Source organism: Muntiacus reevesi, chromosome 17, assembly GCF_963930625.1.
Source record: "Muntiacus reevesi chromosome 17, mMunRee1.1, whole genome shotgun sequence".
NCBI lineage: Eukaryota > Metazoa > Chordata > Mammalia > Artiodactyla > Cervidae > Muntiacus > Muntiacus reevesi.
Genome location: NC_089265.1, coordinates 23,494,523 through 23,511,188, shown reverse-complemented (window position 1 = coordinate 23,511,188; position 16,666 = coordinate 23,494,523). Strand labels below are relative to the sequence as shown.

Here is a 16,666-nt window from a genome sequence, read left to right as displayed (position 1 = left end):
ATCCTACATTCTGCAATTAAAATCTGGCACAGACAAAATGAAAAACAAAACAAAACAATAGAAGTAATTCTTAGCAGTCTAGTCCACAGGCTAGAGTAGTTTGTCTCTTGTAACTGAACCCTGACTGAATATAATCATTTTAGCCCTTCAGTCTTTCAAGTTGTCATCTTTCAAAGCAAGTAAAGTACCCAAAGTTAAAGACTTCAAGCTAACTCATAAGGTCCACAATCTGGTAAAATTCTAGGTAAGGCAAATAACTTTATGCTGTTTCCTTTAATTTCCTGGTAAATTAATTAGGAAGGATATGGTTTTATCTGCTCTTCTTAATAAATTTATATACCTTCTTATTGAATTTATATACCATTAAAAAAAAAACTTAAGTACAAGATCTGAAACCTCTTAGAAAAGAAAAAACAAAGGCAGTATGCTCTTTGATATTGACCTTACCAATATTTTTCTTTTTGATGTGTCTACTCAGGCAAGGGAAACAAAAGTAAAAATAAATATTGCACCAAACTAAAAAAACTTTTGTGCAGTGAAGGAAGCTATTAACAAAGTGGAAAGTCTGCCTATGAATGGGAGAAGATATTTGTAAACAATATATCCCATAATAGGTTAATATCCAAAATATACAAAAAACTTGTTTACTCAAAAAAAAAAAAAAAAGGATGAAAAATGGCCAGATGACATGAATAGACATTTTTCCAGAGAAGTCATATAAGTGGTCAACAGGCAAAGGAAAAGATACTCAGCATCACTAATCACCAAGGAAATGCAAATTCCAAGAGATGATGAGATGATGAGGATGATGAGATACGTCATCCTTCATAAAAGGAATATTCAAAATAACATCAGCAAGATGGCTGAATACTTTCCTGCTCCTACCCCTCTCATCAAAGACAATAATTCAGCATCCATCAGGGAGAAAAGTGCCTTTGTGGCAGCTTTGGGACCCAAGTTGATTGTGAAACCTTAGTCCAGTCCCAGACCAGGGAGAGAGATTTTGTGAAGGCAGTCCTGAATCCAGGGTGCTGACTTCACTGGTCACAGACTTGAAACAGCTCCATATCTGAGGACTCAGCTACAGCACCATTTGGCTTTGGTTCTGTCACCAGCAGTGTTCACTAAGGGACCCAGAGGGTGTCACACCTACCTGTGCATTTGACAGCAGGTACTCAGACCTCAGTCTTGCTGTAGATTCTGAAGTGGCTTATGAACAGGGTCTAGCCAGTCTTGCCTGTGATCTGGGAATCCTTGCATATATCCCTCCTAACTCAGTCAAACTGTAGATTTTAAAATAACCTTTAACTGGGATTCAGTCCATCGTAGTCACAGTTAGCAAACGGCCTTGCTGATGGAAGGACCCAGCAGCAGACACTCTAAACCCTAAAATGGCCCTATACTTGGTTCCAGCCCCTCTGATCATGGCTATGAAGCAGTCCAGCTCACCCAGGGACTTGGTGGGAGACCCTCCAATCCACACCTGCAGACCCAGATCTGCAGACCTTACTCTTGTCTGTGAAACCTGAAATAACCATGGGCCTCGGTTTCACCCCTTCTCAGCCACAGTCCAGAATCAGTCCTGCCTGTCCAGGGATTCATCCAATTACCAGGTCCTCCCAGGGACCTGGTGGGAACTACCTCCATGTACCTGTTAATAGGCTGCTGCCTGAGGACCCAGCTGTGGAAACTGAAGCAGATCCTTCTCCCAACACCAGAATATTGAACAAAGTACTAGAGGTAGTCCCATACCAGACATACCAGATCAGACAGAATCTACACTTGCCCAAACCTCTGGTAACATCCCTGCCAGCTAGAGAGTCTGCCCACTCCCACAGACCCAGCAACATCACATAACTGGCTCTCATCCAGCAAGATTGCAATTCTGAAAATAACCCATCATCCCAGGGAACTGACAGGACCTCTCAGAGATATCTGCACCCCTATGTTCGTTGCAGCATTATTCGCAATAAGCAAGACATGAAGACAACCCAAGTGTCCACTAACAGATGAATGAATAAAGAAAATATGGGGAATTCCCTGACGGTCCAGGTCTTAGGACTTGGCATGCTCACTGCAGGGTCCCTGGGTTCAATCCCTGCTAGGGGAACTGCTGCTGCTGCTGCTAAGTCACTTCAGTTGTGTCCGACTCTGTGCGACCCCATAGACGGCAACCCACGAGGCTCCCCCATCCCTGGGATTCTCCAGGCAAGAACACTGGACTGGGTTGCCATTTCCTTCTCCAATGCATGAAAGTGAAAAGTGAAAGTGAAGTTGCTCAGTCGTGTCCGACTCTTAGCGACCCCATGGACTGCAGCCCACCAGGCTTCTCTGTCCATGGGATTTTCCAGGCAAGAATACTAGAGTGGGTTGCCAGTGCCTTCTGCAGCTAGGGGAACTAGTATCCTACTAAAAAAAGAAAAAGAAAGAAAATTTGGTATCTATCTATCTGTAATGGAATAGTATTCATCCATTTTTTAAAAACTGCTATTTGCAATAACAGGGACAGCTCTTGAGGGCATTATGCTGAGGGAAATAAATCAGATAGAAGGCAAAATACTGTATGGCTTCACTGATTTGTGGAATCTAAAAAAAGCAGAACTCATAGAAATAGGGTTAGAATGGTGGTTGTCAGGGCTGAGAGGTGGTAGAAATGGGGACACACTTGAGTGTTAATCATCAATGGGATATACAAGCAGAGATATCCAGGTACTGTTAGGTACATAGGCTTGAAGGCTGAATGTTTGAGTCAAGTGAAAAAGGTGGGTTTGGAGTGGGGTGCCTGTATTAACATGCTGGGGATGTCATAACAAAATACCACAAATGAGGTGACTAAAGAACAGAAATAAATTTTCTCACAATTCTGGATAGAGCTAGAAGTCTGAGACCAAGGTGTCAGCCGGATTGGTTTCTTCTGAGGCCTCTCCTTGGCTTGTAGCTGGCCATGTTCTCTCTCATATCCACGTGGCCTTTCCCCTGTGTGTGTCTGGGTCCCAATCTCTTCTTCCTCTAAGGATACCAGTCATATTGAGTTAGAGCCCTGCCCAATAATATCATTTTAATTGAATTACCTCTTTAAAGACCCCCATCTTCAAAATACAGTTATATTCTGAAATACTGGGGATTAGGACTTATACATGAGAATTTGTGGGGTACACAGTCCAACTCCTAACAGGGCCCAAAGGTCAAGTCTCTCGACTATGAAGAGCTTGACTAAATGGAACACATTTTGTATTCAATAGCACTGAGATAAAGTACTTCTCAAAGCACTCAGTAAAGGTATTGGGTTGGTCAAAGAGTTTGCTTGGGTTTTCCCATAGAGTCTTAGAGAAAAACCCAAGGGAACTTTTTGGCCAACCCAATAAAATTTCCCCTAACTCACTGAGCAAATGAGTTTTTCAAGTGTGTTTAGGGAAAGAGACATTTTCCAAAAGGAGGTGTAAACACAGAAAGGAAGGGAAGTAGTAAGGAAGGAAATGGAACTTGAGCATTTCAGTAAGCTGTCTCATGTTTGGCTCAAGTCAAGAAAACAGGAAATAACGATCATTTAGACATAAAAAAACTTTAAATTTCAAGGGCAATTTCTACTTGTAGGAAGAAACTAATTTTAAAACATGCCATGCTGTGTTTGGGAAAGGAAGCTAAATCAAAGAAATGAAGTTAGGAAAACTTCTTGCCAGTATTTCTCTAAGTATATGCAGGAGCAAGAATTACAATGGATTTCTCACCCCTTGGGTCAGGGGCTAAGGGATGTTTTTGCAGGTTTGTGGAAAACAAGCTCTGGCATATGTTGATGAAATATTTGGTGGTGGGCAGGAAGGAAAGGGGATGACAAGAAAAATACTAGAATAAATCTTTTTTTAAATCAGATTAAGTCACTATATCAGAGCAATCTTCTTTTTGTTCCACCTATTTTCATTCTTTAATAGCTATGTGGCCTTGGACAACTTATTCATTTCATTCTCTCCATTCCTTAATTTCACCATCTTTATTTTTTTTTAATTTTTTTTAAAATTTCACCATCTTTAAAATGGTGGTAATACCTTCTTTATAGAGTTTGTGTCAGGGATAAATGAACCTACACTTGAAAAAAGGTAAACACTTCTGGGAGTGAGTATGGTAGACTCTCAATGAGTGTTAGTTGCCCTCACCATCCCCAGCACCACGTTATCACCTGTCATCATCTACATCCCTCTAACTCTGCTCCTGTCACTGTCATTTCCAGAAATGTTTCCTTTCCCCTCCCCTTAAACTGTGGTGCTTTGGGGAGGCTTTCCCCAAGGGTTCCAACCTAGGCTGATCTTGCTACGAGGAGGAGATGGAAAGCTGAACTTGGTGCTGAGATGTTGTGGATTAACTCAGTTGGTGGATAACCCTTGAGGAGGCATTACTGAGAACACACCTTCTGGACTCAACAAATTCACACAGCAATTTCATCAAAAATTGGCACTGAGGTTCCAGCAGTTTCTTCCATGGGTGGAAGTTGAGAGTGGGATTTAATCTACTCGAAGTCGTCATCAAGTAGGAAACCACACAGACCCTTGAAGCACCAGAGAGAGAGGGCAGGGAGAGCTGTGGCTCAGACACAGCCTGGGTCCCATGGCATCCACTTCCTGTTCCTCACTGATTGGCCGGAAAGGTCGCCATGATGAAAATTCATGAGTTGTTTGTAGTTAGTTGGTATCTGCAAGGAGATACCCGAATTATTCTCTGAAATTATCACTATAAATCCTGTCAAATATTTCTTCAAAGTGCAAAATAAAATACATTAGTAATGTCTTCATATGGAGAGAATCCCAGCCCTTGTGGTGGGTCCCACTCACTTTAGGAATTATCAGATATTTCTAGGATTAAATTTCTTTACATTTTCACACTTCACAGGAGGGTCAAATGTCGTCTAACTTGCCATTTGTTCCCCAGGCTGCACAGCTAATGAGAAAGAAGAAAAATCTGTGGCTCTTCTTGGTGTCTAGTTTGTAACCTTCCTGGTAATGACTGTCTCTATCTACAGAAGATGCTAAATTTTACATTCTTGCCTTCAAACAATTATAATGATTAGAGAATTTGATTAAAAAAACAAAAAGACAAACTTCTAGGCCCCAATCTTCTTCACTTTAAAACCCCTGACCTCTCACCTGAACCTCTCTTTTTCAGTAGACAGTGTTTCTTCCCATTTCTTGCAGAGGTATGAATTGCTTTGGGGCTTCCCAGGTGGCTCAGTGGTAAAGAATCCACATACCAATGCAGAAGCTCTAGGAGACACTGGCTTGATCCCTCGGTGGGGACGATCGCCTGGAGAAGGAAGTGGCAAATCGCTCCAGTATTCTTGCCTGGGAAATCCCATAGACAGATGAGCCTGGTGGGCTGCACTCAATGGAATCACAGAGAGTTGGACACGACTTAGTGATTAAACAACAATGAATTGCTTCAATCTTCTCTCACCCTCCAAATGTGTCCAGGTGTTTATATATCCTCCATATTCCCCTCTTTCTTTGCGTAGAGTTCTGTTAGGACACTTGGTTTTAAGTCACAGAAATCCTATCCAAACTAGCTGAAGCAAAAATGTGGCTTTACTATGAGGGTTCCAGTTTATCTTCAGAACATTTCTATGTGGCTAGGTCTCTGAACTGAGCTCAAACCAGGGACTTCTTTTCCACCGGGACTGTCTCTTGTCTATTCTCTTCTGCTGGGTTCTGCCTACGTCTTCATCCATTGGAACAAGTTACCACTAGTGCCTCAGTTCAAATCTCCATTCCATTAGACAACTAGATGAAACTGGAAGAGCTCAGTTCTGCTTCCAGATTCCGATGGGTACATTCTGATTAGTCAGCCTGAGCCAGGTCAATGAACTCTAGCCATGGAGTTGGGTCACGGTGTATTATCACGGCTGTTCCTACGGTACCATCTGAATGGAGGTGGGGGCAGCGGAAGGTGGGAGGTGGGCAGGAGAAGGTCCCAGAAAAGGAGAGGATTCTGGAACAAAACAATACGTGTCTACGCCATGCTGTCCCTTCTCTCCACGCAAATATTATATTTCACTTCTTTCCATCTCCCTCATTTCTTTTACATTTTCAATCTGTTTTTCTATTTGGGCATTACAATTTGCTCAAGGCCCTCCTCTACTAGAAGACCATCCCATAACTTCTCTTCTTCAAGCTCCTGCCCAATTGTATACCTTTCTTTTTTTCCAGCGAATAAATTTCATCTGCCCTTTGCTCACATTTTACCCTAACCTGGTCTCCTCCCACCTCCATTTCCTCAAGGTGTTTCTTGGTGTTCGAAAGGCCGAAGACAAGGCAGAGTGAAGGCAGCGTGAAATGTATAGGCCACAGTGAGCAGGTGTGAGCTCTCTGACGTGCCAGACACCCCTCCCGACCCATCTCAATAGCCTCAGAGCCCACCCCCAAGGCCCCTGGACTGTGAGGCGTGGTACTGACCAGGCCCTGACCTTTCGAGCTTCCTGGTTCCAAGGAGTCTTCGGCCACAGCTCCACCTGGACCCCACCCTGGCTGCTGATCCTAAGTTTGTTTATCAAAGCCTCCTTTGGTGAAAGGACCTTCTCAGAGGCCTGGGGGTGGGGAGGTGCCCTTCAGGCCATTTGCCATTCACTTCCTCAGGTGAGAATAACTTCCCTGCCTGGCCTGTGTCCTTTAGGATGAAGAAGATAACAGCCGCGGGTTGGACCAGAACTGCTACTTTCAGGGTACCTCCCGGTGAAGATGGAGCCCCCAGAACTTGCTCCCCAACCTGCCTTTCTGGTGCTCTGGGATATATGGGTGCTTATGGAGACATCCTATTTAATGGAGCCTTTTGCTGCTTTAATTTTTTAACTCTTTACTATGGTAAATTTTAAACACATCGAAAGTAGAGAGACTAGTTTTACTGGTCTACCACCCAGGTTCAACCACTCAGGTTCAACAATAAGCCATTTAAAGCCAATGTTGTTCCATCTATACAACCAAACCAACACCCTTCCCCCAAATCTCAAAACAAATCTCAGAAATGTTTTACCTGTAAATATTTCAGTGTGTATCTCTAAACGATCATGTCCCTTTTGGGGGGTTTATTTTTTATTTTGGCCTGGTTTATTAAGGTCTAACTTATTAATACATGCAGTAAAATTTTCCTTTCTTAGGTACAGTTCTGAGGTTTTAGAAACTCAGTCAGATAACCACACACCCAGGAAACAGAATAGTTCCATCTCTCCTCAAAATTTCCCTGTGCCTTTTTGAAGCCAACTCCACCTCCCATCCTCAAGTAACCACGAGTGTGTACTAAGTCACTTCAGTCATGTCTGATTTTGTGCAACCCTGTAGACTGTAGACCCCCAGGCTCCTCTGTCCATAGGATTCTCCAGGCAAGAATACTGGAATGGGTTGCCATGCCCTCCTCCAGGGGATCTTCCCGACATAGGGCTCAAACCTGAGTCTTTTATGTCTCCTGCATTGGCAGGCAGGTTCTTTACCACTAGCGCCATTTAATTCCTTAGTTTTACCTTTTTCAGAATGTCATAAAGATGGAATCATAAAGTATGTACCCTCTTGAAGAATCACCTTTTAAAATGTAATCATCGTCACTACATCTCTCCAGTCAGCAATAATTCCCCCATAGCAAATATCCAGTATTCACATTTCTACAGTTGCTCTAAAAAACATTTGCTTATACTCTGATTAAGGATCTAAACAAAGGATTGCTATTGGTTGTTACATCTCTAGAGAAAATCTATAAATTTCCTCCTCATTTTTTATTTTAAGAAATGAGATTGTCATGAAGCGTTTCCCTTAATCTGGACTTATTTTATTTTTTAATATTTATTTTTATTTATTTATTTGGCTGTGCTGGGTCTTCACTGCAACATGCAGGGTTGTGGCATGTGGTGTCTAGTTCCCTGACTAGGGATCGAACCTGGGTCCCCTGCATCAGGCATGTGGCGTTTTTGCCACTACATCACCAGGGAGTCCCAATCTGGAATTTATTGACTGCATCTGCATGTTTTCATTTCTTCCATTCCCAGAGACCTGCTTCTAAAATCTGGCAAATAGACCAGCAGCATTGGCATCATCTGGGAGTTTGTTAGAAATGCAGAATCTTGGACCCCACTCAACCCCACCTGGGTTTCCCAGGTGGTGCTAGTGATAAAAAATCCGCTTGCCAATGCAGGAGACAAAAGAGACCCAGGTTCTCTTTCTGGGTCAGGAAGATTCTCTGGAGTAGGAAATGGCAACTCACTCCAGTATTCTTTCCTGGAAAATGCCATGGTCAGAGGAGCCAGGCAGGCTATAGTCCAGGGGCCACACAGAGTCAGAAATGACTGAGCACGCACACACACACAAACTATAGAATCAGAATTTGCATTTGTAACATTTTTAACAAGATCTCTAGGTGATTCACCTCCTGTGAATGGGTAGTGAGAGCTATAGTTTTGATCTGGTTTAGGGTCACTGTTTGGGGGGGTGGCGAGGCTGCTTTATAGGCAATGTTGCATCCTTGATTTTTTCTCAACCCAACATACCTGCTTCTGGTCTTGCAGGACTTGAGCCTCCTTGTCACTCAGGCCTCTGAAAAATGCAGCCATGCCCACCGATCTGCCCTCTGCCCGCCTCCATTCTCTTTCTCTCCTGAGACCCAGTGAGATCACTTACCCACAGTGAGCTCATTTACCCTATGGCTCAGGTGTCACCTTTAAAGTCACAATCCACAAATCTTTTTGATCCTGACCTGTCCTTGGTCTTCTAATTTACCTTTCTGGTTACTGAAAGAACATGTCTTCCCAAATATTCAGCCTGCTCTTTAATTCAATACAAAGCCTAAATCACTATTTTCCATCTTATCTTCCCTTTCAAGTTAGCAACCTAGTCGCTTTCTTCTAATTGCTCAGGCTACACTGTTTGAAGTTCTCTTCCATTCCCCCCCCCCGCCAACTCTTTTATGTTGTACCTCTAATCAGCAGTTAAGCTTTATTCTCCTTCTGTATTTGTCAGCCACCATTAGTATGCTGGGGTAAGAAACAATTCGCCCCCGTTTCCATGGTTGAAAGCACGAAGTTATATTTTTTGCTCAAATTATGAGTGGATTGTGGACCGACTCCCACTCTGTGCTCTCTATTTGTCTTCTTCATTCTGGGATCCAGGATGAAGACACCGTTCTAAAACAGGGTTGGAAAAGGGAAATGAGGAATGGCAGAATTAGAAATCACTTTCAAATGCTCTGCTCAGTCATGGACAAATCAATTCCATGTACATTTCATTTGCCACAGCCATTGACAAACCCAAGTCCCATATCCGTGGGTTGGGAAAGTATGCTGAGTATCTTCAGTCAATAGTACAACCTATCACAACTCCTATTTTCTATCTCTGCTGCATTCCATATTTCAATTCGTTTTACCCCTGCCTCAACCTTCACTTCTTGCAGCTTAGAATTCCCTTCCTCAGGGAAGCCTTTTCCCTGGTACTCTTAGACAAGATCACATTACCTGCTCTTTGCAGTCATGGGACTTGTACTCTCTCATAGCATGCAGCACAACTGTAATGAATTATTTATGCAATATTTAATCTCTGGCTTTCCTCCTAGACTGCAAGCTCCATGAAGGCAGACACAACATCTGCTTTGCTCACCATTTGATCCTTGGTCTCTGGAAAACTGTCTAGTGTAGCACATAGCATATTCAATAATTCTGCAAAAGAATGCATGCATTTCTTAGTCGTGCCCGTATCATCCCGCACTTGGACTATTGGCAGACATTATCAATAGTTTCTGATGTCTATTTTATTCTTCATCTAGGTTTGTCTATTTTATTCTTCATCTATTCTTCATCTATTCTTCATCTAGCAAACCTTCAAAGTAGGTTTGCTTCCTAAAGACCTACTCTTTTCACATCATCTACCAGTCTTTTAATTCAGTCTCCTCTTCTGTGACTTTTCCTGCTGGAACTATGTTGAAGTTTCCTGAATTATTATACTGTCTCTGACCCTCATCCTTTTGCACATATTAGTTCTTCTAAAGAATTCCCCCTCCTCAGTGCTCTGCCTGGTAAAATACTGTACACCTTGTACATCTTAGTTTGGAGGCTGCCTCCTCTGCTCTTTGTGCCCCTTTGGTCTCAGTGTAGACTTGGGCCCCTCTGCATCCACATTCTGTGTCTGCACCTCCGTTATAGCAACTGTCCTATTGTATTCTAATGTTTGTGTGCTTCTGCTAGACTAAGCTCGATGAAGCCAAGAGTGTTATGTTTGTCTTGTATTACCGAACACTTACTATAGAGCCTGGCATGAAACAGGTGCTCAAAATTGCTGCTGTCCTGTTGCAAGCTATAGTTATTTAACAAAGGAACAGCTTCTCTATCCGGAAAGCAGTGGTCAAAACACATGTTAACAACGTCCATGCACTTCAGGCATGGGTAAAGGCTCAGATTTTCAATTAGAATCAATTTACTTTTATTATACACCCAGTCCTAACATTGTTTGTGTTTTTGCACGGCAGATTAGAGGAGAAGAGAGGCCCAGTGACAACTGCAGGAAGTGCCCTCTGATGACTGTCAGGAAATAATCCAAGAGCACCCACAGCAGCAAAGGTAGCCACTTTCTTGGAGTGGTTGCACCAGTGTTTCCCTGGTGAGGTCTTGCTTTCTGCAGCCCTCCCCCATGGCCTTCTGAGCCTGCAGTCTTAGATGAAAAAGAAAAACAAAAACTTTGTGACTTTTTTTGTTTCTCTCCTAGCTGGAGAAGGGACCAGACTCTGAGCCCTAGTTTCCTAGGGCTAATGATCATTGCCTGATGAAAGAACGACTTCCTTCACTGGGTTCTTTTTTTCTTCCTCTTTTCCTTGGTAGCAGCAGCAGCAGCTGCAGTCTTGGCTTGGATTTGTTTTTCCTTTTTCTTTTTTTCAGGGAAGCTAAGTATATAGTTCAGAGTGAATTTTTTTTACTGCTACCATGAGTGTATTAGTTAAAACAGTGATTCTCAAACTTGAGTGTGGGTCAAAATCACCTGGAGAGTTTGTTAAGCTGGAGGTTGTTGGAGTCCATTCTCAGAGTTTCTGATTCAATAGGTCTGGGCTATGGACCTAGAAATTTGCATTTCTAACAAATTCCTAGGTGGTGCTGTTGCTGCTGGTCCCATACCTTGAGAATCACTGATCTAAACGACAAGCCTCAAGCAAGACCAATGATGAAAAACTCGGGCCAAACAGCAAAATGCAGAAAATTTCATCTTCGATCATGCACTTCTTGCTTCATTTACATAAGCATTTGCCCCTTTTTTTTTTCCCCCAAGGCAGACTTTGTTACTTGATGATTTATTTCCACTTGTGGGACCAGCTGAACTGGATATTTATCATCAGATATTTACTTAGACCAAAAATAAATAGTTATAAATTCTGTAAAAATAAATGCTGGCATCCTGATTTCCCTGCAAGGGTGGTTCTCCAAAACCTGCTCTCTCCTAGATCTTTATCACTGACTCTTACTTAAACCAAAAGTACCAGAAGCAAACTTATCATCCGAATTCAGCTGGGCCCTGTTCTCTGCTGTCACACCCTGCATTCCCCACCTTACTCCCACTCTCCCCAAGCTCTTTTTACTCCAGATATCAGATTTTGTGTTAAACTATTAATGGCAGTTTCTAAGGCAACATTCTATTAATAGGTCTGCTTCAAAATTCATTACCTAATGACCCTTATGGCAAAAAGTGAAGAGGAACTAAAAAGCCTCTTGATGAAAGTGAAAGAGGAAAGTGAAAAAGTTGGCTTAAAGTTTAACATTCAGAAAACTAAGATCATGGCATCTGGTCCCATTACCTCATGGGAAATAGATGGGGAGACAGTGGAAACAGTGTCAGACTTTATTTTTTTGGGCTCCAAAATCACTGCAGATGGTGATTGCAGCCATGAAATTAAAAGACGCTTACTCCTTGGAAGGAAAGTTATGACCAACCTAGACAGCATATTAAAAAACAGAGACATTACTTTGCCAACAAAGGTTCGTCTAGTCAAGGCTATGGTTTTTCCAGTGGTCATGTATGGATGTGAGATTTGGACTGTGAAGAAAGCTGAGCGCCAAAAAATTGATGCTTTCGAACTGTGGTGTTGAAGACTCTTGAGAGTCCCTTGGATTGCAAGGAGATCCAACCAGTCCATCCTGAAGGAGATAAGTCCTGGGTGTTCATTGGAAGGACTGATGCTGAAGCTGAAACTCCAATACTTTGGCCACCTCATGCGAAGAGTTGACTCAATGGAAAAGACCCTGATGCTGGGAGGGATTGGGGGCAGGAGGAGAAGGGGACGACAGAGCATGAGATGGTTGGATGGCATCACCTACTCGATGGGCATGAGTTTGGGTGGACTCCGGGAGTTGGTGATGGACAGGGAAGCCTGGCGTGCTGCGATTCATGGGGTCACAAAGAGTCGGACACGACTGAGCAACTGAACTGAACTGAACTGAATGACAGGTCATGGTGTTAAGTGACTAAGGTTATATCCATTGAAAAAATGTTAGCAATGGAGAAAGTGGATGAAAACATCAGAAAAATGTTAAAACACTTCTAAGAAGGCCAACACAGGCATATTTGGAGTAATGTAACTTGCATCCTTCATGCTGGTCACCAATGGCTTTTGGCTTGAGCACCGTCTCTCTGTGCAGTTGTAACTAGGCAAACCCAAGGGGTCAGCTTTGATTTTGAAACAAAACTGTCATCCGCAATAAGACTTCCTGTGCAGGAAGAAAATTCCCCATCATTCTCTTAGCAGGACTTGGAGAGAAGAATGAATACTATCCAGCGAATTCCAAGTTTCACTGATACTAAAACTTTGTTTTGCATTGTAATATTGCTGAATTTTAGGTACATCTTACAATGAATGGCATTTTATAATCATGGTTGGCCAGGTGACAGAAGAGATGGTTTGTAACTGCCTGAACACACACAAACTCAGTGGTTTTTCCTGGTAGGATGACTTGGTGACTGTAATCTCCATATTTCCATCAACAAATGGTACAAGGACCATCTGGAAAAGAAACATGCTTCTTGTCGTCTGAAAACCTTCAATTGACACCATCAGGTAAGATCAAGAATATGAAAAAAAAAAAAAAAAAGAATATGCCAGCATCCAAAGGAGTACATGAGATATTCATGGCTGGAAAGCCAACAATTGTGAAGTACTCTTAAAATTGCTGCATCACCTGGACTTGGTAATTAAGGACACTGGCAGTTTTGAGTCAAAAAGTGATTCAGAGGAATAGACATTCTGTGTGTGAAGAAACCACAAGAATTGCTTAATGAATTTCTTCTGCTTTTCTTTTTATTGTATGCTCAAGAATGATGTATAATGATATATGTCTAAGTCTAAAAGCTCTCATTCAATAAATATTTCAAACTAAATGATAAAAAATCACTTACAAATGAGTTAATTGGGAATATCTTTCTTTTAAATAACAGCTCTTTACCTTTTTGATCTGAGGAATCCTGTAATACTAAAAAATTAAGGAATGTAAAGAATTTTTGTTTATATAATAATATCTACCAGTATTTACCATATTAGAAATTTACAAAGTCTTCTTTTTTTATTGAAGTATAGTTGATTTACAATGTTGTTTAGTTTCAGGTGTATAGCAAAGTTATTCAGATATATATATATATATATATATATATATATATATATTCTTTTACAGATTCTTTTTCCTTATAGATTATTATAAAATATTGAGTTTAGTTCCCTGTGCTATACAGTAGGTCTTTGTTGGTTATTTGTTTTGTATATAGTAGTGTGTATATGTTAATCTCAAACTCCTAATTTATCCCTCTCCCCACTTCCCCGTTTGGTAAACATAGGTTCATTTTCTATGTCTGTATGTCTATTTCTGTTTTGTAAATAAATTTACTTGTATTGTTTTTCTTAGATTCCACATGTAACTGATGTCATATGACATTTGTTTTTCCCTATTTGGTTTACTTCACTTACTATGATAATCTCTAGGTCTGTCCATGTTGCTACAAATAGGAGTATTTAATTCTTTTTATGACTGATTAATATTCCATTGTTTATGTATATATACCCCACACCTTCTTTAGTCCTTCATCTGTCAATGGACATTTAGTTTGCTTTCATGTCTTGCTGATATGGACATTAGGGTACGTGTACCTTTTATAGTTTTCTTGGGATATATGCCCAGGAATGGGATTATTGGGCTATATGGTAGTTTTATTTTTCAGGACACAGTGGAACTGGCTGTCTAGGAAGAGGACAGGATAGAAGTTGGGACAAAGTTGAAAAGAGAAGTGTGGTCTGGCTTCCAGGGGTGAAAGCTGGGTTTCCTGGAGTATAGGAGAGGAGTCGGGGGGGTTGCAGTTTCTATCAGTGATGGAGGTCTGGAAAGATAAACAAATGGCTCTGCAGGAACCTGTGGAAGACGGTCACTGGGAGCATAAGACCCTGGAGCACTAGCCAGGGGCCAAGTGGAGAGTCAAGTCAGAGAGAGGTGCTGGGGAGGTGCTGGCCTTCAGGGTACCACGTAGGCTGGAGCTCGGAGATCCTAGTGACAGTCACCTGACCAGGGTCTCTTCTGCCACTGCTATCTTGAGCTGAATTTCTAGAGCTGCCCAAGGAAGAAGGATGAGAGCCATGACCAACTGAAACAATTGGCTTTTTCTTTCTCCAGTAATCAGTGGGACTAGATTAGCTTTGATATAGAAACTACATGATCTCAGGTGACCTGGGCCTGCAGAGGCTTGAAGCAGGATTTCTGCTTCTGGCCAGAGACTGAAGTCAGGCCTTGGCAGTGAGAATACTGAATCCTAGCCACTAGACCACCAGGGACCAGTGGTCAGTGACAAGGCCCTGGCCCATCAGCTGTACAGAAATGAATTTCCACATAGACACAGAAAGAAGCGAAACAAAGTGTCTTATTAGGAGGAAAAGGGTACACGGATAGGCACACAGGCAGGTTCAGAGAGACAGAGTGAAAGAGAGAGTCGCATCCTTGCAGTAGCTTGAATCACTTTTATGGGGTATTTCTTCTGGGTTTCCTTTAGCCAATCATCTTGCTTTGCCAGGTTCAGCATCTGTATTTGGTGTATCTCAGGGTTCTCCTATGTGTGTGCACACATCTCTTGACCAAGATGGATTCTAGCAAAGAAGACCGTGGGTATCAACATCACTCACTATGGGGTGGCACCCCCTCCCTATGTACCTCCAGAGAAACTTTCTGAGCAGGTATAGTCAGAAAGGTCCTCTTGACTTTGCAAATGAGGGATATGTAATCTTTTATCTTTTATCTGGGTAGGGCTCATCTCCTCTCTCACTCCGGCTATTTTGGGGTATCTGTCCACAGGGGACGAACCAGCTGTTCACCCTGGGGCCCACCTAGCTCTTACCTCATGTAGAACAGTTACAGCAACGAAAGCAAAATAGTTATCTCACAGTTGAGATCATCCTGAATTTGATTTCTAGCTTGGCCACTTACTAGCTAGAATGGCATTGCCGATAGCACCCACTTCCTAGGATCCCCTCTGGGAGCGCTAAGTGACACATGGAAACTTCAACAAGTGCCTGGTACATGCTGCTGCTGCTGCTAAGTCACTTCAGCCGTGTCCGACTCTGTGCGACCCTATGGACAGCAGCCCACCAGGCTCTTCCGTCCATGGGATTCTCTAGGCAAGAATACTGGAGTGGGTTGCCATTTCCTTCTCCAGTCTGGTACATAGTAAGTGCAATATATGCATCATCATCTCTTGTATCTGGGCTGTTCTGGAGGTGCCATACCTGTCACACTGCATCCTTTGGGGGTTCGGATAGCTGACGTTTGACCCGATGGGTAATAGAAGACTTTATTCTAGCATTGGACTCCAAGGGGCGGAGCTCAGGAAAGTATTCAAAATTGCAGCAGCACCCCACCAGGGTTTGGATGGCAGAGGCTGCGTGGGGGAGTCCTTGGTCCCCCACTCCAGTCCCCAAGATCTTCTTGACCCAGCCCACCGCACCAAGCAATGACTTCGCCGTGAGAGTGGGTGTCCCACGTATCATACAGGCAAGACTGAGCAAACTTCCCCAAGATTCCGTAGGGGTCCGGTCCCCCCCGGGTTTCCTCCTTAATTTTAAGTTTTGCCAGGGCGAGTTCTGTCACAACTCGCTTAACAAGGGTAGGGGGCGCCTGCAAGTCTGAGCCGGAAGGTGGGCGGGGCAGGAGGCCTGTCGAAGCCTTTGCCACCTGCCGGGAACAGGAGTATTTAGAGGCGGGTGCAGGGGGCGTGTCCCGCCTCCCCGCCTGCCCCTCCCCCGCACATCCCGCCTCTGGGGTGGGCGTGGCCGGCCCCGGGTCCCGCAGGCTCCCCCAGGGGGCGGAGCCTAGGGAGGGGGTCCGCGAGCCAGTCACGTCCTGCAGGACAGAGCGGATCCCCGAGAGGCCGGCCCAGGAGGCGCCACATCCGGCGGCTGTCCCGTGGTGCATAAAGCCGCGGCCGCCGCTGCCGCCACCACCGCCGTTGGTTTCCAGCAGCAGCTCTGGCCTCCTCTCGGCTGCGGGAGCCTCTGCTCCAATGCCCCAGAGCGGCCATGAGCGCCCCGCACTGGTGGGACCAGCTGCGGGCTGGCAGCTCGGAGGTGGACTGGTGCGAGGACAACTACACCATCGTGCCTGCCATCGCCGAGTTCTACAACACGGTGCGGGGCACGGGAGCGG

General features: G+C 43.5%; 1 protein-coding gene across 3 annotated transcripts in view; it reads left to right on the top strand.

The window, feature by feature from the left end:
• Window positions 1-16,411: 16,411 nt before the first annotated feature.
• ACER2 (alkaline ceramidase 2) overlaps window positions 16,412-16,666 on the top strand; it is a 33,022-nt gene continuing 32,767 nt past the window's right edge. For 2 of the 3 annotated variants that reach the window (XM_065907818.1, XM_065907817.1), the window contains exon 1: window positions 16,412-16,647. In XM_065907818.1, the coding sequence (XP_065763890.1) occupies window positions 16,540-16,647 (108 nt within the window). In that variant the 5' untranslated portion in view covers window positions 16,412-16,539. The remainder of the gene's footprint in view (window positions 16,648-16,666) is intronic. The other variant, XM_065907815.1, reaches the window with a different exon arrangement.